The 20,007-nt window shown below is 35.5% G+C and overlaps 1 protein-coding gene across 1 annotated transcript; it reads right to left on the bottom strand.

The window, feature by feature from the left end:
• Positions 1-7,069: 7,069 nt before the first annotated feature.
• LOC142553695 (uncharacterized) lies at positions 7,070-16,587 on the bottom strand. Its single transcript, XM_075664136.1, has 15 exons — positions 16,374-16,587; positions 16,157-16,251; positions 15,924-16,037; positions 15,461-15,565; positions 15,274-15,345; positions 13,794-13,906; positions 13,489-13,620; positions 12,892-12,960; positions 10,153-10,240; positions 9,958-10,029; positions 9,764-9,864; positions 9,144-9,261; positions 8,604-8,663; positions 8,382-8,492; positions 7,070-7,495 (listed from the first exon to the last, which is right to left on the bottom strand). Exons 1-15 carry the CDS (start codon positions 16,513-16,515, stop codon positions 7,385-7,387), a joined length of 1,503 nt encoding a protein of 500 aa, XP_075520251.1. The 5' UTR covers positions 16,516-16,587; the 3' UTR covers positions 7,070-7,384.
• Between the last annotated feature and the right edge of the window lie 3,420 nt (positions 16,588-20,007).

Below are 20,007 nucleotides of genomic sequence, written 5' to 3'. Positions count from 1 at the left end.
GTCGGATAAAAACCCGAGTTGCATATAATAATTTGAACAATTCTTTGAGTTAATATACCAGAGATTAAGTTCATGGGTTCGAGGGTCTATAGTTGGTTCATCGTTTCTAAGTTCATGGGTTGGAGGGTCTATAGTTGGTTCATCGTTTCTGTGTTTATAGTTAGCTCATTTGTAAATTTCACACTCCATATATTTATTCTTGGGCGTGAGTCGGTGTCATCGGTTAGATAAAATTCTTGAGAGTTGCATATATTAATTTGGACAATATTCGCTCTTGAGCTAACTTTTTGGGTTGAGTTAGGACCAAGTCTCAATCTTAATAGTTAGTTGTCTTACATCATTTAGATAAAATCCATGGAAGTTATATATATAGATTTGTACGATCCTCCTTAATTGTGCTAGCTTTTGAGTTGAGTTGAGTCCAAATCTCAATCTTGACATAATATCAGACTCATGTTCCACCGTTATGTGTTGGACAACTCTCAGATATTCATTTATGGACATAAGGGTTTATGTTAATTATATTGGATAAAATCCTAAAGAGTTGTCGGACAATTCATTCCTTTAGTTAGCTTTTGGAGATGGTGTAAATAGAATATTTTAAATTTTTGGTTATTTGAGATTTAATAAATTTTAAGATTTAATTGCTAATATTTTCACACCTCAATAAAAATTATGAAACCTATCTGATCCGGACTTCATCAATATCTTTGGTTGTCTTTCAGATCCTTCTAGAGTTTTGTTGCTGGCATCCACCACAAACGAACATACTCAGCATGAAATGTGCACTCGACCTTTAACAGATGAACAAGAATACCATTAAACCGTGCACTCCGCATCCCAGAATATCTTAAACTAATCTGCCGCACACAAGTTCTACGTGGTGCATCACTATGGATGCATCCTGCATTCCACTATACTAAATTAAATTTTCATATGACGCACATTAAAGTCACAAAGGTGTTGTCGCTATGTACATGCATGTAGGGATGTAAATGAGTCGAACCGAGACAAAAAATATCAGGCTCGAGCTCGGCTCGTTTCGGATATATATAGGCACGAGCTCGGCTTTAGCACGATTCGATAGTTTATCATTAAGCTCGAGCTCGACTTATTTGAAAATTATTAATCTCGCGAATAGCTCGAGCTCGAGCTCGGTTCGTTAATAGCTCGTTTATTGTGTTAAACGAGCATGGTTCGAGCTCGAATTGTTAAGCGAGCTCGTTAAGATAGTTCATTTTGGAGCTCGTTAAACAATATTGTTTTAGAGATTGTTGAGAATTTTTAGACAAAAAACCAACTAAAATATTAGAATTTAAGACGTATGTTTATCATTTTATAGCACTTTAATCTCTTAAATTTTACTAAAATAGCAATGCTAGACAAAAATTAATTGCCAAAAAATTTAGTCGAGTTCGAGCTCGCGAACCTTACGAATCGAATATCCTTAAACTCGAGCTCGGCTCGATATGCTTAACAAATTATATCGAACGAGCTTTTTATCAAGCAGAGCTCCAAATAACTCACGAGCGGCTTGGTTACATCCCTACATGCATGTATATTGTGGTTGATATATATTTTTATATATTCCCACAATAAATCTCTATATCAAGTTAAAAAAATTAAATTTTATAAAAATATATTATTTTATGTAATATTCAATATATTTGAACTTTATAAAATATACATTTAAATTTAAATATATTATTTTAATATAAGAAGCATATTATTTTATAGATTTTTTTTATTTTTGTAATATTATATTAACGACCATGTTTTCATTCATTGTTATTCGTTTCAAGTTAATCAATCTCGATTTGGGAAAATTATTCTAAGATTTATAAATTTGTCTTTTACAAATAAAATGGGTAGAATGATGGATGTAATGATTTTGATGTAATGAGGTGATGTTTTTAAGGAAAAACTGTAATTTTGGTTTTATATGTCGTTGTTTTACAATTTTGGTCATCTATGTTCAATTTAAGTTTTAACGTATCTCTTTAAACTTTTAGAAAATTTAGTCTTTTTTTTAGTAATTTTAATAAAAAAATTATGATATAACACTTACACATAAGTGGCCGCCTCGACCGTTTAGGCGGTTGAATTTTTTAAGTTTTTTTATATAGATAATCATATATAATCATGCAATATAATCACAAATAGTCATCATTTTTATATAAGAGTATAATTAAATAATGTTTAAACATAAAGAAACTTAATACAATATAATATCATCTAGATAATGTATATAAATGCAAACTAACAAGATAATTAATAAGATTCATCATCATATTAATACTATTATGCTAACAAAGTAATATAATTACTTTTACTGAAAAACTAAGTTTAAATGTCAAAGTTTCAATATATCATTAGAACAAATACTAGACTAAACATAATTAATCTTCCAAATCATCTACATATGCACCATCAACTACATCATAATCCTCACATCACTAGATTCAAAATCAACATCTTCTTCATTTTCTTTCTCCGATGTATCTAAATCTTTGTCAAGTTCTCTAATGGGGATGTTCCTTGCACTTCTCCTTGGTTGTATCACTTCATCCGCTCCCGAGGCCTCCGCTACCATTCTCCAAGTAGGTCCTGAACCCGACTCAACCTCATTTTCATCACCACCATCAACAAGTCAAGCTGGAGCTTTACTAGCTTGAGAGGATAGAAACAAATCTTCACCCCTTTCTCTTTTACTCTTATTCTTCATAAGATTGGCATTGAATTTGATATACACAAGATCATTCGATCTTGATGTTTCAAGTCTATTCTTCTTCTTAGTGTGTCTAAAAATTTTAATCCATTGTTATTAATTTAAAAAAAAAATGATAGTTAACATAATTTATGAATTAGTTCTCAATATTTACCCATTCAAATTGACTCCAATTTCTTTCACGTCTCGATAAATTACTAGTCAAAGAGAAAAATCTCATTGCCATTTTTTGTAAGTTTGGAGTGTCACCACCATAATTAGACCATCATCCAACTTTAAAAAGAAAAGAGACAAAAAATAATTAAACCAAAGATGGGTAAAAAAATACATGTACTAACATGAATAAAAATAAATGAAAAAGGATTTACCCGGGTCAAAGTCATGGTACACATCCACCATCTCATATGCCACAACCACCATTTTTCTTCCAAAGTTTCCAGATTTACTCTTATATTTCAACAATTCATCATTAGCAATGGTAGATTGCATGTCCTCGTCAGTGAGAAAAATTATCTCAACACAATTCAAAAACTCATTCATAACATTGGTGTCATTTGATATGCTTGAATCTTTAAAGTAATAAAAAAAACAGATTCAATAAGTAAGCGGCATAATGCAAAGGACTATCTAATCTACCTTTAGACTTCTCATCAATAGTCTTGGAAATAAGGATGGCATTTTCCTCTTTTTTGAAAGACTTTTAATAACTTCTTTGTCTTGTTTAAGAGCAACCAATTAAAAGGCCATTGAGAGCTTCTTGTCACCGTCAACAAGACGTAAAATTTTCACTAAAGGAATGAAAATATTCAAAGTCAAAGAAACACTTTCCAAAAAGATATATTTGTTACCGTCGCCTCCCTCACATTCCCATTCACACTACTCCTTAACTTTGTTTTGCTCCACTCCTAGGATGTAAACATGAGTCTCAATTGATCTTTCTTATCTTTGAGACTTTCCTAAGTAAAAAATGAAGTAGGAAATCTAGTCACCCGGGCCTCACAATATCACTCTTGTTGGTATATTTCCTCATAATAACCAAAGTTCTATGACGTGCATAGATGAATATGGTCAAGGCCTTTGCTTTCTCAAGCATTCCGCTAAATTTGGGTAGTTTTCCAAATTTTCATCCACTCTTATTCATGTTGTTTTAGAGAAAATTTGGTCCTTTCAACTTTTTGCTTCAAAAGTGGCTCTCTTAAAAGATATTGACTTGGAGGTTTGTAGCCCGAACCGAATTGGCCAATCGCCTCTACAAGTTGTCTAAAACTTTGATTGGCAATTGAATGAAAAGGAACTCCCATTTCGTATATCCATCTAGCAACATACTCATACACGTCATTTGTAAACTTTAACTTCAAGGCATCATTTATGTTTTATTGTCTTGCATTTGTTGGATTGATTGCGGATGTCCACTTATCAATAGGCCCGAGGTTCTTTGGCTTTTTTTTTGAAGTATCTCCCACCATTTGACAATCATCATCCTCTCCGTCACCACCATTGTTTACCCCCGCCCTTTCTTCTTTTAGTTCTTCCACCCTGTCTCTTTTTATTCATGCTATTTACAAGGTAGTCTTTTTAACTCTTTTTGGTCCTCATCGGATGCTTTAGGACATACTTCAACTTGTCCTACAATTTCCGTAATATGATGTTTCATCCTATAGAAACTTCCTTTAATAAGCTTCTTACAAAACTCGCATGTGATCCAATCCCTTTTCTCTTTATTCAACACCTCATATTCACAAACAATATCATTAGATTTTGGCTTAAATTCGAACTCCGGTTGTCTATTTTATTCTCCATTAATCTTCATCAATAATAATAGGGAAAAAAACAAATTTACTTTTTGAAATCACAAAATCTGAAATATTATAAAAAAATGTATGTTAAATAATAAATATACAATCTCTAACCTAAAGCTTCTGGCGGCGGTAGCAGACAGTTTGTGTGATAGGCTTAGTGGTTGATAGTGAGGAGTGAAAACAAAAAAAAACGTAGGGTGTGATTTAAATAACTAGGGTTTTGAGTTTTAAAATTAGTTGACTTTGATTAGGTTTTTAAAATTTGTTGACTACAACTTTAAAATGTTGACTTCCTCATCTGGCCCGCCTGCACGCCGCCTCCACCTGCCTCGGTCCCCTGCCCACCGCCTTCGACCGTCTGCCCATCGTCGTATAGCTTGGACTGCCTAAAACTGCTGCATCATGCGTAGGCGGGGCGGTCGAGGCATTAGCCTCGACCGCTATTTAGAACACTCTTCAAATCCTATGATTTTAAAAACAGATGCATTTTCCCCATTTATGTTTAAGCCTGAGTTTAAAAAAACTCTGTTTAAAAAGGACCATTATTTTACATGTTCGGTTTTATTCTTTTTTGAATTTTCATAGAGGTGTGGAATGTAATTTGTCCTGCTTTTCACCGATAATGTGTAGAGTCATCCATGCCCGAAATGCACGGAACAGTTGTTTGGTTTGTAATCCGTTTTCTCTTTTTTTCATCAATTATGTATCAAAAATCCTAGTGCTCTAAAGTATATAAGGCTGGACAAAATCTCTGCTGAAAATTTATCTCGAAAAGAACTGGCTGCTGTGAATGATAATGATGTTATGCCATAATCCTCTAGTATGCTTCAGTTTTTATGTCAAAATTAGTTTATCTCAGGACATTTTACAATTCTGAAAAGTTCTAACCGACGGCCAATTAAACTATTAAGGTAATAAAAATCCTTTGTTCTTGGGATAATTGCCCTCCCTTTAATGGTTATGCTTGTAAACTACAACTGCAGACTCGCTCTTAAAAAGGATCCTGGATATGCAAGAGCTTTGCTTATCATTGGGCAGATACTGTGCAGAAACAACTTCTTGTCGAGGCTTCTGTGTATTTTGAAAGTGCTGTTTCAAAGTTGGTTTACTCATTTTACCTTGGGGGGTGCAAAAAGATTACAGTTAATGTATTCTATTTTGCTTGTGATTAATAGCTGCATTTATCTGTAGTAACATGATATTTTAAAAGGCTCCTTTTATTTAATTACAGAATGGGATTTCTAGATTTTATTATATTAATTAAGACTGTAATCTACTTTACATAATTCAATTTAAGTTTAGAATCTTATGATAGTTTTCTTTAAGCTTATAACGTGTACTCTTCTATTAGCCTCTGACTCGAGGATTGGTTCAAACTTCAACCCAGCTTCACGTCGTTGGCCATCCGATAGAGGTTGAAGAACTTGATCTTCTGATTATTTCCTCTCAATGGGCTGATATTGCTTGCGTGCGGCAGGTAATACAGAACAATGCTTATTTTATACTCGTTTAAATTTGTATATTTCGTTCCCCAGAGTGAACAATGGCTGTTATTTTATTACATGTTTGAGAAACTTTTACCAGAAGAACCGGCAGTTGAGAGTTGAAAGAGGAATTCTGTCAGTGTGTTGTTCCATATAGGCTTACTCTTTCTGAAAATATCTCAAATGTAATGCGCACATGATTGATTTCGATATAGCTAGTTGTGTACAAAAGGTTGGAGAAGTGATGATATGATGTCGCCATAATAATGTTCAATAGTTCTTGTTGTTAGCTGCTGCTATATACTCATCCGGGGAGATCTTCGATTTTGGTCCATCACAGACAAATCAAAGTATTATGATTTCTAGACAAGAAAAGTGGGTCAAATGAAACACCGCATATATGTTACCGGAACAATTTTTCAGCTGCTGCATCTTCAATCATCGCATTAGCCTCGAGAAAATCATTCTGCACTTTCACCTTTAACATCAGTTATAAACTGCAGATAAAGGTATTATACGTAGCTTGATTGACTCCTTTGGCCTAACATGCATGCAATAGTGCTAATAATGGGTTCTCTATTCCTACAACATGGATCTTGGTTCTTGTTTGCACTACTGATACAATGTATAGAAGATTCAGATGATTTTGCCAATTATCTAACCAGGGGTACGAGGGATTCTTGTGCTAACTGTTTCCCCCCAGTTTTATTGGATAATAGTTTGTATACACAGATATGTCATTGCAATGCTTAGGGTGTGTACTGTTTCAGGAAGGACATGTTAAAAACTTTCGCTTCAGGACTATTGAAACCTCATGAGACTAAATGCAATTCACATGATCTGGGATTATCAATGTATTCTTATCGAAGATGAGACTTTTCCCATCTTTACCGATCATAAAATAATGAAATTATTATCGAACTAGGCGGAGCTGAAAATGAGACAGATGATCAAATTACACATGCGTTCAGTGCACCTGAAATCTACTGCATTGATTACTATAATGATGTAAATTAATAAATAATGAAATTGAAATTCTGCTCAGTCAGAACAATCTAAAAAAAAATTAGATTCGATATCACGAATTTCAAATGACCCAAGATACACTTATTATACAACTGCGCAAGCGCAACTCGCAATGCAGTATAAAGCTAGACTTACTTCTCAACTCGAAACCTGGTATGAAACAAACAAAGCTACTACTTGATTTACAAAAACAATTTAAACTAATTTATATAAACTCGTTTCCTCGAATCGAAACATGATTAATGAGCAAAGGAAAAGATTATACATAAATCTCCTCACATTCAAGGGTTCTTGAGAAGATAATCGATCTTTGCTTCTGATAACCGTGACCGACGTTCATCGGAAGATCAAGAATTACCAGAACCCTGTTTAGCTTTCAGCACAAGTTCTTCAGTCGTCGTTCCAATAATTTCATTTGCACGCTTTAGGCCGACACAGTAATACCTTCCAATTGTATCCTGAAATACATAGTCACTCCGTTATTATGTCAAAATTAGCAATACTTATTTAAACTCTTCATATCTTCAAAGTTATACCTCTCCAAAAAAATATGCTAAAGAAAACAATACCTGATAGCATTGCCAATACCACCCTCAAAATTCAATAAAGGCGCAAAAAAAGGCTTTACTCAAAACGGGGGTGAGGAAGCCATCATCATCATGGAAGAGTTATTCAACAGATTCGAGCTTCATCTCGTTGAACATGTAGATACTAAATTATATAACAATCAATGAGTCTGCAGCTTCTACTACCTCTCTATTATTCTTCATTTTCTGTATCTTTTTGCCTTTTATTTTTAAATTTGGACCCTTCTACAATACCCTATTCAAAAGTAAAACTTAAAAATCAACCCTTTGAATTTTTAAATATCCTCAACCTCTTTCTGTAATTTTCTCCTTTCCCCATCTACAGCCACTGCACCTGCCGTAGAAGTGGCATCTACCATTGCACCTTTCATTTCCACTTCAAAACAGTTTACTCATTCCTTTTCATTTTCTCCCTTTCCTCCAGACTTCAGCCACCTCACTTTTCTTTCTGTACTCAAAAACCTCTAATGATTATTTTTTCCTCATGATATTTTCAACACTGGTTACAAAATTATAGTCAAGTTAAATGGGAAAAATAAAAAAAAATTGATTTTAATCCCTTAAGCCAAGCCCCCCGAAAAAATGACATTATTTCAAAAAGAAGGAAACGAGATAGTTTGTGTAAAATGGTCACATCTGCAACATAGGATACACAGCTCGAAGCCTTTCTGGATTTTTTTAAAATTTATCTTCAACCCTAGTTATGTATCCAGGGTACCCCTAGACTCCTCACAAAACAGATGGAAAAGAATCTCACCCGATACACAATGCCTAGTTTCTCCAATTTGTGGAGTGCATCATCAACATCAAAATTACATTCTTCACCAAATTCATCTTGAATCAGCTCCTCACATTGCTGGTCAAGATCCTTTTTGAGCAATAAAAATGACATGTCAGTACTTGTAGATCCAAGCATTTCAAACTCGAAATCAAACAAGCAAATAAACATCAAGATGTTCATAAGACCAGCTCTGCGCACCTCTAAAGTAGCCTTTCCTTGCTCCATTAGTATGAAGAATGAAATAATGACCTCCTTCACCTGCACATTTGCAACATGGAGGTTTCGCAGCAGTAAGCATCTAAATAAACAGTGGGATATCACATTAAGAAACTAGAAATTTTGTATATTTGAAATTCACGAAAGAATATGGAAAACAAATATTTAAAATACCAAATAAGCCACATGTACAAACCGAAACTTCCTATATCCGGCCAAGCAATGTATATTAAGAGTAAATAAATTTCTTAAGCCTAGCCCGTCTCACAAAAACTGAGTGAAAAAAAATGATGTTGACAGACACTAGTTTGTGATAATTACTTGATGAATTTAAGCTAATATTAGATCGTGGGAGTTTTACATCATACATGGAGTTTGCAAAGTTGCTTATTATGTCTAACAAGTTTGCCAAAACATTATAGACGGCTACTTCGTGTTTTGGGAAAGAAAAAAGAAAAATTTATCCAAGTAATAAGTTGGCTATCAAATTTTTTTAAAAAAATAGAGTCTTTTACAACTTACTTCTTGTTGAATAACATCATCGCACAAATGGAGAAGAGTGCCCTTTCCACTATCCAGTTGTTTGTCATACATTGACTGCGTGATTAGGTTCTGATATGTAGCCATATTTTGCTGAAACCTGCGAGCAAGTAAACAAACCTTAGTTGGAAACTTAGAATTAACAATAAAAAAGCAATGTTGAGCAATGAATATTGATGTCATCATATTAAATAATCAGACAATTCACGTCTAAGACGAAAATGATGGTGGATTAAGATCATTTTAAGCTGCCTCGTGATACGGAAACAGTTGGTTCTTTCTAATTTTCAGTCAAGATTTAGAGTGGATGGTTCAGTTTGCTACATAGGATAGTAAATACTAGCAAGCAAGAAGTTATTTCGAAATGGCATCCAAAAAATTCCACTGGGCATGGAGAACCTATTTTGTCCTGAAGTTCCATAAATGGCCATTAATGGATACCCATGGTGGATATTTATGTTTAAGGTTTACAAATAACACAATCTTCTCGATGGCATTGACAGTAAATAATTTCTCTTACAGCGTTGATTTCAGATATTTATCATTTTCAACTGAATAATATACAATGAAAAGCATCCAAGTCCGATGAAAAGAACACTTACGTGAAGTATATTTTTGCACAATAACCAATCACCGTGGAAAGGATAGCAAAAATGACCCAGAGGTCAGCTTTGGGCATTTCAATAGAACCAGCTACAGCAACCTGGAAGAGTCCACGAAACAAGCATATCAAAAACATTAATGTTGTTAGGATAATTCAAACTAAGGGGGTTATTAATGCCATGAGATATCTTACCAGTCCAACCACTGCCGATACAATAAATTTAAGCCAGTCCATCCGTGTTAAACTCGGATTTCTTTTCTCGGGCTATCAAAAGAAAGCAAAAGTCTGAACTTGGTTAGTGCCTTGCAATTCAAAATACGATGCTAGAAGAAGACACAATAGCACAAAATGGAAACGAGCTAAGTACAAGGAATAAGTATCGCTCACAAGAACAATTTCCATATCAGCCATAGGGATGTTTTTGAAATGCTTCACAAATATGCCTCGTTCTGGCTTTGTCAAGGAAGTAGCTCTCCTACACAACAACTATTTTCCATCAACCTTCAGTCTAACATACAAAGAAGGATAGACAATTGTTGTTCATAAAAACCCAAAAAGATCCTCAGATTACCATAAGCACTAGGTAACCACCCTACCTTGGGTAAAAACCAATTAATAACATCATAAAGAAACACGTTAAATAGGGCTTTCATAAGTTTTATTCAGGCTATGATCTTATAAACCGATGCACCCACCTAGAAAACTTTCATAATAGTGATTGCAGATAAGGGATTTCAGAGTCTTTTTTTTTTATAGGAAACTATATTATATTTATTAATTAAAGCAATAATTACAGATAGCGAAAAAAATTATCCGCAAAAAAAGAAAGAAAAAAGACAAAAAACTTGCTCAAATCGACATCATATATAACTCCAATTTCTCACTATGACTGAAATCGAGAAGTTCTTAAACTTTACAATTACATGCTTCGCAATCCAGCTAGAAACCTGAATCTTAATATTGTCCCAATACTCTTCAACCAACTCTTCAAAGCTATCAGAAATCATTCTATTCCGCTCCAACCATACCGAGCAACAAATACAATGAACTATTACTATCCAAAAAATTCTACCCCCCGTACGAAGATCTTAGAACTACCCAAATCGGACTCATCTCCTCCAAAGCTCTTAACCAAAGATATCCCGTGAAAGAACAATGAATAAGTAGATGTCCTGATTCTCCACCTCATTCTAGCACAACACACACCAATTCGGACACAGAGCGCACGAAGACCACTTCTTTTGCATCATCTCACAATAGGTAGCTTACTCAGTGTAACATCCCATATTCGACGACTGTCCTCACTGTATCAAGACGAGTCTTTCCAGCGTGCTTATGTCCTCACTCACACGCACCCTGGGAAACTTCCCAGTAGGTCACCCATCCCAAAATTACCCCAAGTCAAGCACGTTTAACTTCGAAGTTTTTATGTGATGAGCTACCGAAAAGAAGATGCACCTTCGTGATATGACTAGTACAAATCAAATCTTTTAAGCCTTCTTCAACTGTACAGTCCATTACATTGAACAGTCTCGGAATCCCTCTCATTCCGATGTGGGACCGGTTCATTCATATTCCCTCCACCTAGAAGCCTGCCAGGAGCCGCTCATTGTCCGTGCAACTGATGGCACCGGCGATCACCCCCCGCCCTCTTCGGCCCCGGGCCTCACATGCCCACCAGCTTCTGCTTGGTTCGTCCCCGAACCACACCGTACTAAGAGAGGTCGGCTCTGATACCAACTGTAACGTCCCAGATTCGACGACTGTCCTCACTGTATCAAGACGAGTCTTTCCAGCGTGCTTATGTCCTCACTCACACGCACCCTGGGAAACTTCCCAGGAGGTCACCCATCCCAAAATTACCCCAAGTCAAGCACGTTTAACTTCGGAGTTTTTATGTGATTAGCTACCGAAAAGAAGATGCACCTTCGTGATATGACTAGTACAAATCAAATTTTTTAAGCCCTCTTCAACTGTACAGTCCATTACATTGAACAGTCTCGGAATCCCTCTCATTCCGATGTGGGACCGGTTCATTCATGTTCCCTCCACCTAGAAGCCTGCCAGGAGCCGCTCATTGTCCGTGCAACTGATGGCACCGGCGATCACCCCCCGCCCTCTTCGGCCCCGGGCCTCACACCCAGTACCGCGGTCCATGATAAGACTTGAACATTTGGTGGGACCAGAGCTTTCCAAATGACATAAAAGAGAGGGAATAAAGGAAACCCACTGATCGGAAAGAAAGACTCACAGAAAGTTTTGACTGAGAATACTCCTGAAGGATCCCCATCCCAAACCCTGATATCGTCAACCACCCACCCCTCCTCCATAAAGATCCTAACAAAAAGCTCAAGTCCCTCCTCTGATTCTTCAACTCGTTCACTTCCTCATCCCTCAGCTCAACTAGTCGGGCGCAAGACCAGCGCCTGTTCCACCTAGGCGGAGACTATGCGCCGCTAGGTAGAACTAGACGCTGTCAGGCGGATTCCACGGTATCAGCATAATAAATCACAAACTATAATTTTAACACAATAATATCAAATTTAAAATTCGTTCAAAATTACACAAGTAATAGAATATCACAAATTTACTTCGCTTCTTCTCCATAAATTTCAACAATTTGTTCGTTGTCAGGCACAAACTCAATATCATCGTTATAATCCTCCTCTTCTCCTATAGATGCAAAATTCTTCGGATACAAAATCATCCTCGTGAAGTTCTCTCGCTCTAGATCGTAAACGAAGATATAGTTTGGTGTATTAGGACAATCAACAAATCACATTTTTTGTTGGACTTTGGCTTAGGGTTAGGGCCAATTAAAAAATAACTTTCATTTTTTAAAATTGGGATTTTAACTTGAAAAATTTTCGAAAAAACATCCAAAAAAAACCTAAAAGCCCTAATCGTTTGCGGCGTCTAGGACGCATAAGCCGATTAGTCAGCACCTAGGCGTGCTTCCCTCCTAGGCTGGCCGATTAGCAATTTTTCGGTGCAGTAGGCTGGCGTCTAGCGCCTAGGCTGAATTTTAGAACATTGCAATATACATGAATATGAAAATTATAAGAAAAAATTGCAAAATAAATATAAATGATATGCTTTAACAAGATAACAAAAATTAAATATTACCTGTAGACAACAATGATCCTATCAAAAGTGGGTTCTTGAATTGTAGTTTTGCTTAAAAAATTCCGAAAGCTGAAGCATACAAAAAAAAAACAATTAACAAGATAATCTTATCAATACAAAAATAATAAATCGACAGTTTTAGCATAAATCTACTCTGTTTCATCAATATTCAAAAGATGAAAAAGCATCTGAATATTTGGCAATCTTCTGTTATCATCTCGTATTTTTCCATCTCAAAATTATTAATAAATTTGAGAGAACATATTTTAAAAACAACTCAGGAGGAAAAAATAGTTCATCGAGGAAAAAAGGAAGCCTAAGTCCCTCAATAGAAAAAAAAAAAAAGGAGCCTTGATGCTCATAAGGGAGGAACGAGGACAAAAAGAAATCCGATCAGAATGATATACCAATTCATGCCCAATTTAAAACTTAAACACGTAAAAAAAAATCCATAATTGAGTTCCGTTCTATTGAGTGAATAGCATTAATGAAAAAATTTTTATTAATTAGATGAGAATACAAAGAAAATAACTGAAGGATAAGGGAAAAAAGGTAAAAGGCCATAATAACTAGGAATAAAAACACAAATTTTCAGACCTGATTTCCATGTTCTCGAGACGAATGCGTTCAACTTGGAATTCATTTCCAGTCCCAGAGGTAACTTCATCATCCTTTTTTGGATTCGTTTTATGGTGTGAGCTTGACCTCCTCTGCAAAACCTTCTCTAATCTATATTACAAAAGAACGCTTGCTTAGAGTTCAGTGTATATAAACATGAAAAAATCAAAAGCGAAGACAAAAGTGCCCAATAGAGCCCTGAACAGATAACCTGTGTTTTACGTGTACTTGAATCAATACCCCTAGTAATGCTACTAGACACTAAGTCGTAAAAAGTCAATCACCTGGTTTTCCTCGAAATCCATGCCCAGAAACGTCCAATGATCACATCCACTTTCTCCATAAAAAAATAATCAGTGGTCTTATCGAAGCCAATCCCACGTCGAAAGATTATATACTAACACGAAATGCGTACAAGTAAAATGTTAGAATGTTGAGCGCATATTAAAATTGATTCCAAAGAAAAAACAAAGTATATAACTTGAAACTAATTTTTCACAGATCATACTTTTTATTTTCATGCGACTAAATTACATGTAGAATGTAATGAGATAACTACAAATGGATTAGGTCAAAATCTATGAATAGATAACTCTCAGATAATGCTGTTAGTAGCTTACAAGAATCCCTTCCTGGACTACCTGAAAAGGCAACTACACTAAGCAAGATGTTGTTCGTAGATTCCTTAGATGCTCCAAGGCAAAATTTGCCTTATAAGAACATCATGAAAGAAACATAAAAAATTTAAATATATGCAGACTTGGTAAGGTCAATACTCATCAAGCAAGCAACTTCAGGTAACTGTCGTATTGAACATGTGTATAAGACAACTTAGAGTAGAGATAAACAATCAGTTGTTGCAAAGGAGTGGTCCCAAATTTGAATTTTGCCTATAGCACAAGGATGATACCTGGTTAGAAAGACTATTGGAAGAATTCGAAAGCAAAATTAGATTATCTGATGATGTATATATACTAGAATATAATAAAAGTTGAGAATACACGTTGTTATCATTTAACTTTACCAACGTGCCCGTATTCTTATTACAGCTCGAAGCGAAGGAAAAAGCTTCTTGTTTATAGCATGGTGAGCCCAAGGGATATGAGATAACAAAGCAAAAATGAGCATCGCTCACAATCCAATTATTGCAACAAAACTAAACATATAGAGATTGATAAACACTACATTTTTAAAAAAATATATAAAGAAAATGGCATTATATATGGATGAATGATATTCCAACCAAGCAACAAGTTGCAGACCTCCACAAAAAAGGTTTATCCAAATCAAGCTTTATAGAGCTAGTTGGCAAGCCGTGAATGCCCAAAATATATCATTCAGCTTGAGGAAGGGTGTTGCAGATCTTTAAGAATAAGTTAATAAAGGTGGATAAGTTGATTTACAATATGTTCGATTTAATAAGATTATTATTATCTGATCTTGTTCTTATTTTCTTTAATTGTTTGCACGGATTTTGCTTGTTGTCCTTCCTTCTTTAATCAATTGCATTTATATAATTTGAACATTTTATTCATTATGAGATTCGATTGTAATCTGATATTTATCACTCCTTTACTTAACAAAATATATGTGTGTGTGACAACAGATCAAGAATAGTAATAGAAAAACTAAAATTTAAGAATATGGCAAATTGGTTCTCCTGAGTCAAAGATTATACAAGGATCGAAATTATATTCATCTAAAAAAATCTGAAAGTGAAATTAAAATTAAAGATGCCACACACACAGAAAGAGAGAGATAGACCTTATCTGCAAAGTTTGGGAGGTTTTCATGAGGATGTGCTTCAAAAAAACTCTTCAAAAGCTTTCTATCAAGCTACATTCAGAAAAAAATTGTACCATGAACAAACATGCTATTGTATATGCATGTAAATGGATAAATCTTATTTTTGCACAATGCCTTTTAATGAAACCCATGTTTACAATTTTACCTTAGATTCATCGACGGTAATGGGAAGATTGAGAAGATATTGCCCTGACTGTGCAACATCAATCTCCTCATCAGTGGCTATCTTAAAATTGCTCTTTCCCATAACCTGCATGATCAAATAAATTGTAGTTAACCTGCAGAAAAAGGAATCAAGGAGACACCAAAAATAGAATGGTTGTTCCACGATTTTATTTCCCCTCTCCCATTCCCCCTCCACCTCAAGGATGGGCAGAATGGCAGGGGAGTATAAACACAGTCCTAACTGTAAAGGAAACTCCTGAATAGAAAGTAGTATCTGAGACCGGGTAATGGATGGTGGTCTGCAGCAAAATCATAGGCAGATATACTTGACATAGGATTTTTTCGTGGAATCTAATAAATGACCATGATGACAAAGTTTCCGACTTTAAGAATCAGAAAGCCTCCACCGAAGGCTCATATCTGTTGGCATGATACCACGTTACCTGGAATAAATAGGTCAAAAAATTCTGTTCAAGAATGTCAATTTCATCCGTAGCTAAGTTCTGCTGCTCCAATTTTTTTGAACCGTGTAAAGGATCAAAGAGGGAGTAGAGTTGCTGTAAGCAAAGAATAAGCATATAAACAAATTATTGAACGTAAGCCAGAAGAAGAAGAAAAGCATGATAACGTCCGTATAATCAGCAGCGAAAAAATAAAGAAGTTTGAAGGAAATCACCATAAGATCCTCGAACTGTAAGAGGTACCAAGCTCGAATCGTGTATTCAACTCTCTTGCAGAGTTTCAAAAACTCGGCACGATCAGCACTATGTTCTGCAAGCAATTGTCGAAACAAAGCGCCCGAATTATCTTAATTAGAACAGCATTTTCATCGCAACACGGTTCACATCAATTGAAGAGATTACAACAAAAAGGAGGACAAAATCTATGCATACGAATGAGGTTGGACAAGTGAACGATGAGCTTGGGCTTGAGAATTGGAATGACGGATTCTCTCTCCAATCGTATCAACTCTTTCCTATTATTCTTCGTTGTGGTGGCCGCGGCGGCGGCCCCGGCGGTGGTCTCCTCCTCCATTAATGTGGATATTCTCTCTTGTTCCAAAAACGTCTAGACGATGCAAACATACCGACTCACGCCAACTGTATTTATATATTCTCCACTTAAGATTACTATAAAATACCCGAATAAAAATAAATATGATTCTGAATTTGTAAATCAACGGTTACTTGTATTGTTGAATTATTGAGTTCACACCGATATTGGATTCTGTGTTACTGTTGAAATAATCAAGTTCAAAAAATTAAATTTGACGACGGTAGTTTAATAGATATCAAACAGATTGGTTTACAAGTGAATTCCATGTAATAAAAGTTGTGGAAGTTAACTATTAGTTAAGTGAAGAAAGTGAAACTATCTGTTTTGGTGAAGAAGTTCACAAAACTGGCAACTGACAAAGATGGATCAGTGGAAATTTTTATTTTCAAAATTTTCATTTTTCATATATGAACAAGATTTGTATCATCGTTACATTAGTATTGTCTGATCGTCGATCGGAGTTATATTGACATCATTTAAAATAAACTCACCAACTAGTTATTTGAAAATCCAAAAGGAAGCATTCAAAACATGAAGTCTTAAATCATTAACCAAACCTAAATTTAACATTTTCAAAATAAAGCATAAACATCCTAATATCTCAAAATCCCTCAAAAGCATAAAAGTCATAACGTCATAAAATCCTTAAAGTAGCTTAAATCATAAACTTAATTTTTGCGGAAAACTAGCGACGATCATTGGGTTGTGTGCACCTTCAGTCCAGTTAGTTCAACCATCAAGACCTCCATCAATATCAAGTTCACTTGCATCGATCACACCTAGTGAATCTATTGACTCAGCAAAACTTAAACACATATATATTCACAAGCAACAGTGAAAATACTTTTAATAAAATAGCTTTTCATGAACATAAACTTAAAATTTTTTCCTTTCATCATATACGCATATGTTTCCCTTTTTTATTGAATTCAGATCTTCAATTGTGACTTTCGTATTAACTGTAGGTCGATGGATCCATCTATGTATTACCACGGTACCGGACGACGAGGACATCGACAACACTCTCACCCGTCAACTGAGCATTGGCCTTACATATCATTGTATCATTCTATTAGCCACAATCAATTTACCTTCTTCAACTTTTCATATTTCCATCATTTATAAAAATTCATACACATAAATCATTTTTCTTTTAAACCAAGCATGCAACATGTCTTTTAGCATTAACGTTTCATCATAAAATTCCATAAACCTTTCAAATAAACATTTTAACATATATTACAGCATTCATGGCACTACCAGGACGTCTAACATTTTTTAGGCGTAAAATGACCGTTTTGCCCCTAAAACTCTAACTTTCCCAATTTATCCTTAGAGCTTAAAGTGATGACTCAAATCCATCCAAACTTAACCTAACACCTTAAAATAGACCCATAAATTCTTAGATGTAAACTTGAACTTCTCGACTAAATTTACAATTCATTTTTAAACTTAGACGTACATCCTGGTTTTGACTCCTATTGACTCGAAACTTGACCAAAATTGAACCAAAGCTTATTAACACCTAACTATACCCTGTACATCCCAAATCAAGCCAATTAAGACCCTTGAACACCCCTACCAGCCTACTGAATTTCTCAGCACCAATTTACCAAACCCTAGCCATAGCCAACCCTCGTGTCCTTCGATCCTAGCCCTCATCCAACCAGCCTAGACCCTAGCTAACCCCCTTAGGACCATGACCGAACCCTAAGGACCCTACTGGACAGCACCTACCCAGCTTAGAAGCCACAGCCACTCAACCCGTTGCCCAAATGCCACACGCGCTGAGCCCTTCGCTCCCAGCCCATTGCCCTTGAACCAGACCTCGTGCAGCCTATCTAGAATCATGGCTCATCCCTCTTGAGACCACTGGACGTGTCCTAATAGCAGCTAGCAGCCGCATGCACCTAGGAAGCAAAAACCGCAACCCAAGTCCATGAACCTCCTAATTTTCATTCAGCTTTATTGCCTCCTTGTCCAGCCCTTACCTATGAATCTAGTGACCCTTAAACATGTGTAAAAACATCCATTCAACTACATCTATCATGGCAGCCCCTTTGTGCATCATTAGCAAGAGTTTTAAAAAAATAACAACTCTAGTTTTATGCATATAAAGCCATAAAAACGAAAACACAAGTAGTGCATCATGTTTTTCATGCAAGGATAATTAAATATATATAATATGGTGTGAAAGATATTTGAAGGAAGATTAAGGAGTGCACTTGCGTTTATTACGCATGAAAACAACTTGCGATGCGAGGACGTTGGCGGAGATGGACCCTTGCTGAATTTTCCTTCAAAAACGTGACTTCATCCTTCAAAATCTTGTGTGGTGAGTGCTGATTGAAGAGTCCTAGTACTAATAGGTGAAGGGGGCGTGAGGTTATGGGGTTTGAGTGACGTCTTCTAATTTAAAATACTGCTAATTTTTTTTATCTTTTTGTAATCTCATTTTTCAAAAGTACTAAATTGTGCATGCATGCAGCACTACTGAAAAATATGCTTTTTAAAAATAATCGTAAATGATCGACAAATAAAATACTAATAAAATACTGGAATTTAAAATTTTCCAACTCGACCATCAATCAAGTGTGTAAACTTAATACAAGTAAAAATCCTGAACTCATCAACATATCATAACCAACTCACAAAATCGAACATGTCTACTCAAAAACTCATAAACACGTGATCTGCGGAAAATATGGTCCTCGGGTCATGCGCGCACATCCAGCCCTGCCTACTCAGAATTCAGCACTTCCAGCCTCCTCATCGACATGCTCACCTGCATCATTCACACCTAGTGAGTCTAAAGACTCAACACACCTATATTGTGATATCAAATACACATACATAACATGCAACTCTGAAAACTACCGTAGTAAAAATACAATTCATGATCTTAAAAGTTGTATGCATAATCATGACATGTCAAAGCATAATCATTTTCATAACATATATCATCATATCTACATATATGTGTTCTTTTACTTAATTTGAATTCCGTTCATTAGTTGTGACTTTTGTATCATCGTGTCAGTTGATAATTACATCTACGTATAACCGCGGTACCCGATGGCATGGACATCAGCGACAGCATTACCCGTCCACTGAGCCCTGGCCTTACATACCATCGTATCATCGTGTTAGTCACAACCAATTCACATCCTTCAAACATGTCATCATACTCATCATTTAATAAAATCATGTATATACATAAATTTCTTTCTTGAAATCAAGCATGCAACGTATTTTTCATGATTTCAGCAAAAATCATGTTCATGATACATAAACATTTAAAAACGTGATAAATTTGTGCTAGGGCGCTGCCATTACTAAAAACTCGACCCGAGTGCAAAATTACCATTTTGCTCCTAGGAACCCAAAATGACAATTTTACCCCTGGACATCAAAATTTCGACCTGAAGCTTACCAAACTCCTCAAAACACCTCAAAACATTTTTTAAAAGT

This window comes from Primulina tabacum, chromosome 8, assembly GCF_025594145.1.
Source record: "Primulina tabacum isolate GXHZ01 chromosome 8, ASM2559414v2, whole genome shotgun sequence".
Lineage (NCBI taxonomy): Eukaryota > Viridiplantae > Streptophyta > Magnoliopsida > Lamiales > Gesneriaceae > Primulina > Primulina tabacum.
This window is presented reverse-complemented; position numbering and strand designations above follow the sequence as displayed.

Excerpts from the sequence above, each read along its gene's own strand:
- LOC142553695 (XM_075664136.1), bottom strand. The coding sequence starts at position 16,515 with ATGGAGGAGGAGACCACCGCCGGGGCCGCCGCCGCGGCCACCACAACG. Across the intron at positions 13,907-15,273 it reads TCCCAAACTTTGCAGATAAG|TATATAATCTTTCGACGTGG; the intron begins GTCTATCTCTCT and ends ATTTCGTGTTAG. Across the intron at positions 7,496-8,381 it reads AACTAGGCATTGTGTATCGG|GATACAATTGGAAGGTATTA; the intron begins GTGAGATTCTTT and ends TATGTATTTCAG.